Raw genomic sequence first — 13,244 nt, 5'->3', positions numbered from 1 at the left:
ATTAGCTGTGGGTGGAGCCACACCTTCCAGAATAGAGACTACAGGTTGCTGGCTTTTGAGATAGGTGTCAGACACCTGTAGGACAGACATATCTTCACTAGTAACAAAACATTCAAGTAACTTAAACAATGAAGGTGGCTTATAGGTCCATATAACTGACACAATTTAAGGTTTCATGTACAGTTCAATACCGGGCTGAAATGATAAAGGACCCAGTTTCTCTCAATGCCTTGGCTCCATTCTTTCAGTGTTGGCCTGCCTCAGGAATCTCTCCTTTCACACTTGCCTGGTGGCTGTCAGTAGCTGGATCCTTCCTTACCGAAGGAAGGGGCTTGCTCTAGCATTGTCCTGATGCTCACTCTGCGTGGACTGGGCTGGCTGACATGCTGGAGTGGACATTTGCTGTTTTTGCCTGCCCAGTGTCCCTTAAGAACTCATCTCTTCGTTTTAATGTTTCTGAGGACATTAGCTCTGGGTGGAGCCATGCCTCTGGAATGGACACTACAGGTTTCTGGGTGTAGGAGGATGGCTTGCTGTAGGATTGTAGGATCGCCATCAGCTCAGTCCCTGCAGTCAGCAGTGGAATGTGCCAGATGGCTCAGAGCAGGTCATGTTCTTCACCCCTGAAGTTGCTGGGAAATTAATGAGAGATCTAAAACACTGGTGAAACAAAGGGGAGAATGGGTATTTGGTAGGCAACCACATAAGGGTCCACTCCGTCAGGTAAAATACTTTAATTTTTATTTATTTATTATTTATTTAATTTGTTTGAGACACAGTCTCACTCTGTCACCCAGGCTGGAGTGCAGTGGCACGATCTTGGCTCACTGCAACCTTCGCCTCCCGGATTCAAGCCATTCTCCTGTCTCAGCCTCCCAAGTAGCTGGGATTACAGGCACGTGCCACCACGCCCAGCTAAGTTTTTTTGTATTTTTAGTAGAGGCGGGATTTCACCATATTGGCCAGGTTGGTCTTGAACTCCTGACCTCAGGTGATTCACCCACCTCAGCCTCCCAAAGTGTTGGGATTACAGGTGTGAGCCACCCTGCCTAGCCAAAATATTTTAATTTTGGCATGTAATCGTGATGGTGGTTTAGTTTTTCCTATTTTTTCATTTCGTAAGGCTCTTCGGAGGGAGAAGACTAGCAAAGGTAGGTGTACAATGGACATTTCCCTCTGCATTAAATAAAAATTAGACTCCTTTAAAGGGGATGTTTTCAGATTTTGAAATTTATCTTCTTACATGAAATTATACAATTCATCCACTCTACTTCAAGTGCCCCACATTCTGACAGAAAAAAAATGTAGATGAAATGTCAAACATTTCTAGAAATATGAGGAAAACAGGAGAAAGAACAATCCTACAGTTGACATAAGGGAAATATGGGAATGTATAAATAATTTAAGTCATGACACTGTAAATGTGTATGTAATTTGACTTTAGTAAATATTTACCATTGAACATGAAAACAAGTTTCTAGTCATAAAACCCTCTACTTGATTACACTTTTAGCTAGAGAAAAATCTACAGAGAAGTCAAGCTACTTTCAAAGGTGCAGACATTAATTTATTAAACACTAGTCTTTTCTAATTTTCAGTAACAAACATTTTTGCCTTTTACAATCTCTTCACATTTGCCATTTATCAAAGATCTGTATGCGGTTTAAAAGCACATCACGAACATTCAGGAGATCATGCATCTTCATAACTGACCAGATGTTTGCTATTGCCTACCCCACTCTTCTCAATGATGTCTTTGAGAGAGACAGTCCTACATTGGGTATTATAAACGTCAATCTTTCTAAATAATCAGAACAAAATCTCTTTAGCCCTTTAAGGTTATCTGGGTTTGCAAATAGAAGAATACCACAAATCCATTTCCACTTCACAGGGATCTAAGTATGCATGCAAATGCACATACATGAAGAATGCTGTAGGACTCGAGTGTCAACCACATCTTAGACTCCAAATATTACCCTGACTGACCTGTGTGAGGTCTGTATTCCACTGTAAAAGGGCCATTCACATGAATTTTGGCACTACAAAGTTAGCGAACTCAAACTGAGAAAATGTGTAATTATTCAATGCCTCCCAATAACCAGCCAAGCTGGAAGAAATGGTAGGATTTGATAGAGGGCACCGAGATTCGAAGAGTTGTAAATAAGGCTTGTGAAGCAGAGTGGGAAGGAGGAGTGGCCAAAGGCCACGTCATTGTTCACGTACTAGAAAGCGGAGTATTAAAAAAAGACTCCCATCTGCCCCGTATCAGCCCAATATAGGTAAGTAAAAATGCTTTGTAAATATTATTAATAGTGGAAAACAACTGATGTGATGTTTGAGGATTAAACCTTCAAAATACTCATTTTCATAAAGAAAATTAAACTTTCTTCTAGGTTTCCTTTTCTTTATGTCACAGGAATTTGAATATAGTTTAATCGGAGAAATACTTAATATTAACATCCTATTGTAAAAGTAGAATAGCATTCTAATTAAAACATTGCTTCAATAGGTTTTTCCTAATGGAAAGAACTAGAGTTTACTTACAGCTAAACCTTCACCAACATAAGAGAAAAATTCACCAGTTTTCAATGAACACTTTGTAAAGTATGTATAGGAAAACAAGGATTTATAAGGATACACTTATAGTTCCATTACTATCATTTATTACTGTATCATGCACAAAACAATTCCATTAATACATTTATTGTATTATCCATTTCAGTACTTATACTAATATAGTCATTTTAATTTGGATATTTGAAATTTAGAATAGATTCATTGCTGTTAGTGCACTATCTGAAGAGAATTCTAGGTTACTTATTTGTAATTAGGATTCAGACAAATGCCCATTTCTAAACACCACACAAAAACTAGCACAAGTGGCAGAGACTGATTCTACTTCCTGTCTTCAAAAGACAATGATCACTACAAAAAGTCAATGTGAACCATAGGATTTTGCTTTCTACCTTGCCTGAACAAATTTCATAAATTCAAGAAAGATCCTTGAGCTTTAAGCAGTTCTTACTCTTTGGGGAAAGGCAAAGGATAGCAGCTCCTCTGCGGTAAGGACCTGAGGCAGTTGTCAGGAGACCTGGGCTAAAACCCTGGCTCAACCCAAGTGCCCCTGTGACCTTACTTGACCTCCTTGATTCTACAAATTAGTTTGATCTAAATTCTCCCCAATGCTAATCTGCAGTTCACAAGTCCTATGATTCTCAGGAAGGTGTGAGGCTGGAAGAGCATATTGGATTATACTAGTGATTCTCAAAGTGTGGCTCTGCAGCATCACCACCTGGGAATTTGCAAGGAATGCAGATTCTTGGACCTCCACCCCGATCTACACAATCAGCAATCTGTGTCTTCAGAAGATATGCAGAAGATTCTGATGCACATCACAACGTGAGAACCAGTGGACTAGACCAAAACTACATTTAAGAGATTCAAAGTTCCAAATGCAAGGTAAAGGAAAGAAATCTAAACTCCATCATCAGACTCAGTTTATCAGATCCCATCACTGCTGCACAACGTAGATAATTTTCAGGACTGTGGCACTGAAGACATCTAAACCACAATTTAAATACTGAATAATCTGAGAAAGAAATGAGGCCACAGAAGTAAAAATAAGGGCATTTTTAGCTATTAATAGTCAACAAAACTTAATTATATTTCTAACTAGGCATGTTAGGATTTTGATTTTATTTATTCTTTTTTGAGACAGTCTTGCTTTGTCGCCCCAGCTGGAGTGCAGTGGCTCAGATCTTGGCTCACTACGGCAACCTTTGCCTCCCAGGTTCAAGTGAGTCTTATGCTTCAGTCACTCAAGTAGCTAGGATTACAGGTGCATGCCACCATGCCTGGCTAAATTTTGTATTTTTCATGGAGGTGGAGCTTTGCCATGTTGGCCACGCGGATCTCGAACTCCTGACCTCAAGTGATCCACCCGCCTCAGCCTCTCAGAGTGCTGGGATTACAGGGGTGAGCCTCCGCACCCAGCCCTAAATTATTTTTTTATATTTTCAAAGCTATTTATTGTTTATGAAAAAATCATTTCCTAACTATAAAGAATTTCTCCTTCAATCTTGTGAATATTTAATAAAAAGTTTTATTCAGGCTCATAATGTATGCTAAAGTACTTCATTAATATAAAATATAATAATATGTGGTTAGGAGTTTTTACACTGCTAACATAATAAATTGAAACATTTGAGTCATTCTGCACATTATAGTAACTGTAGTTACTTTTTACACATGACTATCTTGGCGTTTAATTTCTAATTTTGTAAAAGCCAAAAACAAATTCATATACAGCCAGTCCTCCATATCTATAGGTTCCATATCCACAGAGTAAGCCAATCTCAGGTAGAAAATATTCAATAAATAATGAACAATTTTTTAAAAGGCAAATTTAAAAAACTGCCAGGCACAGTGGTGAGTACCTGTAGTCCTAGCTACTTGGGATGCTGAAGTGGGAGGACTGTGTAAGCCCAGGAGTTCAAGACCAGCCTGGTCAAAGTGTCCCATTGTGAGTCCTCATCTCTTAGAACACACACACAAACACATACACTATATAGTATAACTGTTTACACAGCATTTGTATTTATATTGTATTAGGTATATAAGTAATCTAGAGATGATTTAAAGTATACAGGAGGATGTCTACAGGTTAAATGCAAATACTACCCCATTTTATACCAGGGACCACAGCATCTGTGGATTTGGGTATCTGTGCAGGGTCCTGGAACCAATCCAAGAATACCAAGGAACAACTAACTGTATGGACATAATCTACTGTATGGCTCCATAATCTACTCTCTGAAGAAGTGTAACTATAATAAAATATGTAATTGTTTTATACATAAAATATACGAAACAAAAAAGTTTATAATTTTATAATTATAAATAATTAAATGATTAAATACTTTCCTTGCTAAGTTATCCTGATCTTTCCTAAATTTGGTTACCACACAAAGAGGACTAGGTCTACTTCACAGTCTATTTGATCTTTGTTTTCTGAGATTAGGAAGAATTAGGCTAGTGAAAAAGACCCCTTTTCAATTGCTCCATACTACGTTTTTAAACATGGCTCCTCAAACATCAAAAAGAATCGACACTGTTAATGAAATACTTTAAATATTACAAAGAAAAATCATTGATTTGGAAAACACAAAACTCTGAAATCCATCTCTATCATTTCTTTTTCAATTCTAACAGGTTAAAAACACTTTAGGAAAAAGTGAGGAGGATATGTGCCAAAACCTAAGCACCTGAATCCTGGCGAAAATCTGCAATGAGGTATCTTTTGGAGGTTGTTTTATTATATCAGAAACTTAGTTCTTAAAACACTTAGCCAAAGTCAATGGATTTGCTTTATTTTATTTAAAAATAAAGTCATTCCTGCAGCAAGAAGGCTAAAACCCAGGTAGGTATCACTACAAGAAAGGGTTTAACCAGGCATGGTGGTGCACGCCTGTAATCCCAGCACTTTGGGAGGCCAAGGCGGGCGGATCATGAGCTCAAGAGATCAAGACCATCCTGGCCAACATGGTGAAACACTGTCTCTACCAAAAATACAAAAATAAGCTGGGCGTGGTGACGGGCGCCCATAATCCCAGCTACTTGGGAGGCTGAGGCAGGGGAATTGCTTGAACCCGGGAGGCAGAGGTTGCAGTGAGCCAAGATCATGCCATTGCACTCCAGCCTGGGTGACACAGTGAGACTCTGTCTCAAAACAAAACAAAAACAAAAACAAAAACAAAAAAAGACAGGATTTAAATGTACTGCAGTCATCTAGGATTCTGATACCAGCATCAGCACGCCCTAAATCAATTCACTTCAGTAAGTCTAATAACACAGCACAGCTCACGAGATGCTGAATAAGCTCAACAGACAAATGCACATTTAACATCAGATCATCTCCTCACTGCAGTTTGCAAGCTTCTTAACAAACTGTTCAACTGCAGTGATACACTTTAGGTATATCCATGAGGCAAAGTATTAGAGAAATGGGCTGTTCAGATATATCTCTTATGATAGGTGTGGGTATACCTCTATCATAACAAAATTTAAGACTAGCATATTCAGTTTTTTTTTTTTTCCTTTTAATGAGACAGTCTCACTCTGTCACCCAGGCTGGAGTGCAGTGGTGCTATCTCCTGGGTTCAAGTGATTCTCCTGCCTCAGTCTCCCGAGTAGCTGGGATTACAGGCGCGTGCCACCACGCCTGGCTAATTTTTGTATTTTTAGTAGACAGGGTTTCACCACGTTGACCAGGCTCAAACTCCTGACCTCAAGTGACCCACTCACCTCAGCCTTCCAAAGTGCTGGGATTATAGATATGAGCCACCATGCCCAGCCAACTTTCTTAAAAGCAACTTTTTATCACTGTGTCCAATTCTGGGTTTTCATCACATTCTCACAAAGTTCTATACATCAAATAATCTGAGCTGGTTAAAGAAGATGACAAAATGAATGCAACATTTAATACAGTTTTATTTGTTTAATTTGGTAAATGTAGAATGTAATGGTTTCAAGGCAAACCCTGGATTACTTCAGTCACAACCCAATAGTTAACATGATTCTGAAGAACAGTCTTATCTTCAATATCTACCCACTTCTAAACAAACACATCTATAGAAATCCATGTACATATATATTAGTTTTCAACAACTCAGGATTTTCAACAACTCTAAAATTTCAATTTTATATTCTGAACACACTTCAAAATTATCCATTTGATGCAGGATATAACCATAGGGAGATAAAAATTCATGCAATGATACTCAGGTTTTTTTAAAGGTAAATCCAATATTTGATCATTCAGTGCTACATAAAGTGCACTGAATATCTAAAATAAAACAAGTGCCAATTTTATTATTAATTAATAACATATTTATTGTCTTGAAACCAAACTGGCCCAAGTTACTTTTTGTCTTTTTGAGTCAGCTCTGTATAAACTCATGTCGCTCAAGTTTCCTGTGAAATAAAAACCAAGATATTCCATTTCTTCTTTGCGGTTAACAAGAGATGGCAGCAGGCTCAAGGTAGGTATGTTCTTGATAATTCAGAGTCAGAAAGCACTTCTTCTTGAGCAGAAGGTTCATAATCTCCTACATTTTCAGCCAACTCAATATCTAACTCATCATTACTTTCTGCACTGTAATCAACTTCTTCAAGGAATCGAGGTTCATCTTCATCCAAAACGTAAGTGGTAGGGCTGCAGCCAAAACACACAGAACATACAAGACTTTGTTAGGTCTTAAGGTCCTAATGTAAGATTATTTCACCATACTGGACTAACTTTGATTCCAACATAATATAAGCTGCATTAACTTTAAAAATCTTATCCAAATGAACAAGTTGAGATTTATAATAGGTGAAAGTTCCTTGTATTGACAATAAGCAGTGAAATGTGAATTATTAATTATATTACAAGAGTATCGACATATATCCTAACATTAGATAGCTTAAAAAAACAGTGAACTCTCTCATCAGGTTATTTCTTTGAAAGACTTCATCAATTTGCAAGCTAAGATTTATTTTTAAATTCTACTTTAATCACTGTAAATCAGGCAAATATAATTTCAACAGTCCTTACAAGAAACTGTGAGCATTTAATTGGCTTCTCGAGCAATGCACTAAAACCACTCACTCTAAGTCTATAAAGTGATTAGCTGCCATAAAAACAGCCCATGTACCCACCCCCCGAGTTTCCGTAGGTCAAGAATAAAAATGAAAAACAAGTGAACACTCTATACCCAGATTAATACTTTCCCTAAGGATACAGAATAAGACATTTGCTTAAAAGCACTAAGTGCTTCTAAATATTTTATGAAGTAAGTCGTTTGGGACTGAGACAACTTTTCTACTAGGTTCTGTAACGTATTCTTCCTAGAAAAATATCACATCATTCTGATATCTCCCTATTTGTGAGATACACCCCCCCACACACAATATCAAAGAAACACTACAGAAACATTTCAAAATCTCTAAGGTAGTGCCCAAAACTACCTTAATTTCATATAGATGTATGTTTATTTATTTCCCACCTGTTTCCAAAAAGGATTTCCTATAACTGATGCATTTAAAACCTATAAAATCAGACAATGAAAAGGGAACAATAATCTGTTAAAATAAGAGAGAAGCAGATGTCATTAGGCACCTAAAATGAGAGAATTCATGCAACTGAGTATGAAATTCAGTCCAGATATCTGGAAGTTAAGGTGGGATGGGAAAGTTAATAGATTACATGGTTCTAATTTTCGGAGAAGTTTGCAAGACTTTATCTGGCAAGAGTACCTTTTTTCCTATACTGGCTTTAATCTTGCTCATTAAAGAGAAAAATACATTGCAAAACCACCTTGATCTAATGTAGCAAACTTCCTCTTAAAAGTTCAGAGCTTGCAATATGATACAGTAGTCCAAATAAATCAGGCTGAGTGGCTTGAAGGATTGTGTGAGACTCAACAACATACCGAACCCTCGCAAGAACAGTTTCAGTTTTTAATTCGCAACTAAAATATTTAGTATGAATCTGTTAGGTCTTTAGAGAAACAAGTTAGGTTAAAAGAAATGATTATTTGTGTTTTTTGTTTTTGTTTTGTTTTTTTTGAGATGGAGTCTTTCTCTGTTGCCCAGGTTGGAGTGCAGTGGTGTGATCTCGACACACTGCAACATCTGCCTCTGGGTTCAAGCAATTCTCCCGCCTCAGCCTCCTGAGTAGCTGGGACTACAGGCTCCCACCACCACACCTGGCTAATTTTTGTATTTTTAGTAGAGATGAGGTTTCACCATGTTGGTCAGGCTGGTCTCGAACTCCTGACCTCAAGTGATCTGCCTGCCTTGGCCTCCCAAAGTACTGGGATTACAGGTGTGAGCCACCGTGCCTGACCTTATTTGGCCTTTTAAAATGACTTACCATGTTTCTTTTGAAATACAATAATTCATTCTTCCTCCTTGAGTTTGTATTTCAAATTCTCAGAGGAGTCCCAGGTGATTCTTAGAATAAATGGAAAACTAACTGAAGCAAAGAAGGGGAAAAAGGGAAGGGAGAAAAGACAAACCTTCTCTTGCCACATACTTATTTTCTTCCTGGAGACAGTCATAACAAGAAGAAATGATAATGGAAATGTGAGGAAGAGACACATACTAAAAAGTTATGCACTGTGCCAGCACAGGGGCTGGGGAAACCACCCAGAACTACAGAGGCTGCTTCCAGATAGACAAGAGTGGCCAGCGTCTCCCCACAGGTGGGAAGAACACAAAATCCACGTGTTGGGTAGGTGGGCAGGGAAGCACGCACTGTTCAAGAGATCTATGGACAACGGAATTCCAGCCTACCTTTCCCATCTGAAAACAGACTTGGCATAAGTGAAACTGGCTGCTGGGAGCCCAGCCACTGCACTGGAATCAGAGTAAGGATCTCATTCTCCATGGGAAACTGAATATTAGAGAGTTAATCAATTTGAACAAAAGGAAAGCGTTTACAGAAAAAGCCTACTCTTATAAGCTGAAGTCAGTGAGGAAACAGAATGACAGAAGTATGATTTAGGAGCAAGAAGGATGCCCAAGATGGAGCTAAATAAGCTCCTTGACAGTATGGAATCTACGGCAATGTTTGTATCAGATGTTGATGTGCACTTTTAAGACAAAGTAGCACAACCTGGAAGGCAAGCACCTGGAAAATTAAAAGAAGCATCTTCACAAGAAATGCTCAGGAAAATAATCTGATCCTGTCAGTTCTTGATCTTGGCTCATCCATCATGTTGACTATGAGAAGAACTCTATTCATTTATTGAAATCACCCATTCGCGTAAGGGTATGGAACTGGTCCATTCCTCTGATTCCACTCCTATAACCCACAATGGCCCTAACATTTGACTCTTGTTTCTCCAGGTGCTAATAAAATAATGTTCCTAGCCACAGCTTCATTAAGGTCTACCTTAGAGCTGAAGTACACAGCACACATCGAGTTATTGTGATGGGCCGACCAGTGCTAGCTCAGGCACATCAGTCAGGCTGAGTGTGCAAAGAGGAGGAAGTTCATGGTGGAAAGAGGTATGCACAAGTGTGTGTAAGAGTGAGTGTGTGTGTGTGTGTGTGGGGGAGAGAGAGAGAGAGAGAGAGAGAGATAAGAGATATTGGGGGATCTCGAAGGAGCTAGGGAAATAAATACTGAGACAGGGGAAAGAGAAAAACAGAAGATTACAACCCCCAACATTTCACTAAAACCAGCATTCAGACTGCTATTCCAATCACCATTTTCCAGTCCATTTTTACTAGCTCTTTCCACTGTGCTTCATGGTGGTGAAAATTCTGATACCCTTCTATTCTAGTTTGCTTAATTCCTTTCTGTCCCTTCTCAATGGTGATCATGTGCTCCTCATCCTCTATGTATTCCTCAAACCTAGGCACTGCATTTATAAAAATGCTTTCTTAACCAACAGCTCTTATAAGTATCCCGTCTTTGAACAAGTTCATCTATTTTAATCTGTATTCTGATTACTTCCAAATCCAAATTTCTGGCCCCAACTTCTCCACTGAATTTCTGTAGATGCATAGACTTGCCAGTTGCATGACTGTCTCACGTGCACCTCAAATGTAGCATCTGGAGAACTCACTGTTCTTCCCAAGCCCAATCCTCTTCCAGTATGCTCGGTATCAGTCACTCTGAGAGTCATGCAAACCAGTTTACTATAAGCAAGTCTTGCCACTCAATATCCTGACCACTCCATGCCTCACATTTCATATTGCAAGCCTTCACCGGCACTGTTTCCTCTGCATAAGGTATTGATAGGGTTTGGATGTGTGTCCCCTCCAAATCTTATGTTGAAATATAATGCCCAGTGTCAGAGGTGGGGCCTGGTGGGAGGTGCTTGGGTCATGAGTGGCTTGGTGCCTCTCATGGTAATGAGTTCTCACTCTGTGTTCATGCAAGATCTGGTTATTTAAAAGAGTGTGGCACTTCCCCCTCTCGTCATGTGACATGTCTGCCCCTGCTTTGCCTTCCACCATGAGTAAAAGCTCCCTGAGGCCTTCCCAAAAGCCAAGCATACTGTGGCACCATGCTTCCAGTACAGCCTGCAGAACCATGAGTCAATTAAACCTCTTTTCTTCATTAATTACCCAGTCTCAGTTTATAAGTACCCAGTTGCTACAAAGGAATATCTTTGTAATGGACAAATCCAGGTATACTTCACATCTTTCTTCCCCTAAATACTCTTATTTTTTCAAAACACAGCTCAGTCTCATCTTCAGATGTTCGTCCTTTAAGCTTATCTTGGGATATGTGTCCTTTTTCTGTATCCCCTTTGTACCTTGCACATTCTATCTGATCACTTTATGTATGCAATTGAAACCACTCATTTGTGTGCCTATCTTCTCAGTGTTAAATCACAAGCACCTGTAAGATCAAGAACTGTGACTTACCCATCTGAGTACCTCCTGTCAGCTTCCAGAAGGGCATGACACATTGCAGGCACCTCAATAAATGTCTGCTAAACTCTTTATGAAAAGCCTTGAGGTTGACAAGATCCTCAATTTTAATCCCACAGATTTTATTTAGTGAACAAACTTCAAGGCACAAGACCAATCACAGCAATTCATCTTTGCTTTTATTAATAATTTCAACGTATGTTTTGAGCACTTTACAACATAGGAAATGCTTTCATAGACATTATTTCCTGTGATTCTCACAAAACCTTCACTTAAGAAAAAGACTTCAAGGTCACTTGCCCTATGTTTATAAAATAATCGCTTAAATAAGCAGATACGAGTCCAAAAATTCTTACAATCATGAGAAAAAAAAGCCTAACCAGTACTTAATTATTTCCCATCATGATTACTTTGTTTTAATGCCACCATTTCCTTGCGTCCCCCATTTTCTTCACATAAGTTTACTCCTTTTGGCTTGTTCTGCTTCATTCTCTGACAGCTGCCCTGTGTACACCTGCCTTAATATCCATCCTTCTACTCTGAATAGACTAAGCCAAAAGCAATTAAGAAATATTTCATCTTAAGGAAAACAGCATTTTAGTCCAAAACCAAATACTGTCATGCTGCTTCAAGAAAAACATCGAAACTTTCACCCAAAGAGCCTTCCTCACAGGATGAATGCATTGAAATTCTCCGCTGTATGGTGTCATTATGATGCAGAAAAGGTTTATAATTTCAACTGATTTCTAAAGAGAACAGAAAAAAATTTTACTTCATGTAGATTCAGAAATTTTTCTGGCTACCCTCACATTAAGCTATTAAGTATAACACAAAACTGAACCTAAAAAATTCACCATCTCCCTCAAATATATGCCATCTCCTTCCACGAGAGCTGATTTGACATCCAACACACCAGAATGTGGACCCTCAGCTCCATCACCTACAACAGGCACAGCGAAGGCAAAACACTGCCTACGGAGTTGGAAATTCTGGGTTGTGCCTCTACTGTATTTACCAGTTGTGTGACCCCAAGCAAGCCATTTCCTTTCTCCGAGCACAGGTTTCTCAGTGTAAAGCAGAGATAACAATATCAGTCCTACCCATCTTACAAAGTTGCTGTGTTCATAATATGACAATAATAAAACCTATCTTGTTCAAGAAAACAATAAATCAACCTTTCTCAATTCCTAAAGAACCCAGGCAATGGCCTGTCTCAAGCCAATAGGATGAAAAATACTCCATCTACCTGTGCACCTCAGAACTCTGCACTCTGAACTCCTGAGCATAACCCAGCTGTTTTAAGATAGCATAATAAAATATCACGGGGGAAATTTTTTGAAAATGATGCACAAGCAGAAAAATATGCCATTGCCTCAATTATCAGCATTTGTGACTTGCTGAGTGTGTCTGATTTTCTTGTATTGAAATGTCAGATTTAGTGTGAAAGAAAATCTTTCTATTTGCACAAATACCAGAGGATGTTTCATTTATAGAATTTATAAAATTTTATTCCTATCTTGTGAAAGATAAATACAGCATCTCCTAAAAATATCACAAAGTAAACAAAGTTATCCATAGAAAATGCAAGTAACAATTTCTGTCAGGCTTAAATAGCTACAGTATATAGACATACATGCATACACACAGAGCTAGCGTACCGAATATCCAATGAGAGAATATGTCTATTTGAAAAAAAAATTTGCTAATTCATTTGTACTTTTGTTGAAAAGAACAATACAGTCCCTGACTTGTAATAGTTCAACTTAAATTTTTTTGACTTTACAATGGTGCGAAATCATTCTGTTTTTTTACTT

General features: G+C 38.5%; 1 protein-coding gene across 5 annotated transcripts in view; it reads right to left on the bottom strand.

Moving 5' to 3' along the window:
• Positions 1-6,469: 6,469 nt before the first annotated feature.
• AGTPBP1 (ATP/GTP binding carboxypeptidase 1) overlaps positions 6,470-13,244 on the bottom strand; it is a 199,268-nt gene continuing 192,493 nt past the window's right edge. For 4 of the 5 annotated variants that reach the window (XM_007969631.3, XM_007969633.3, XM_007969636.3 and 1 more), the window contains one exon: positions 6,470-7,213. In XM_007969631.3, coding sequence (XP_007967822.2) covers positions 7,036-7,213 — 178 coding nt within the window. In that variant the 3' untranslated portion in view covers positions 6,470-7,035. The remainder of the gene's footprint in view (positions 7,214-13,244) is intronic. The other variant, XM_073021463.1, reaches the window with a different exon arrangement.

This window comes from Chlorocebus sabaeus, chromosome 12 (assembly GCF_047675955.1).
Source record: "Chlorocebus sabaeus isolate Y175 chromosome 12, mChlSab1.0.hap1, whole genome shotgun sequence".
Lineage (NCBI taxonomy): Eukaryota > Metazoa > Chordata > Mammalia > Primates > Cercopithecidae > Chlorocebus > Chlorocebus sabaeus.
Note: the sequence above shows the minus strand (reverse complement) of the source record. Positions and strands in the feature narration are given on the sequence as shown.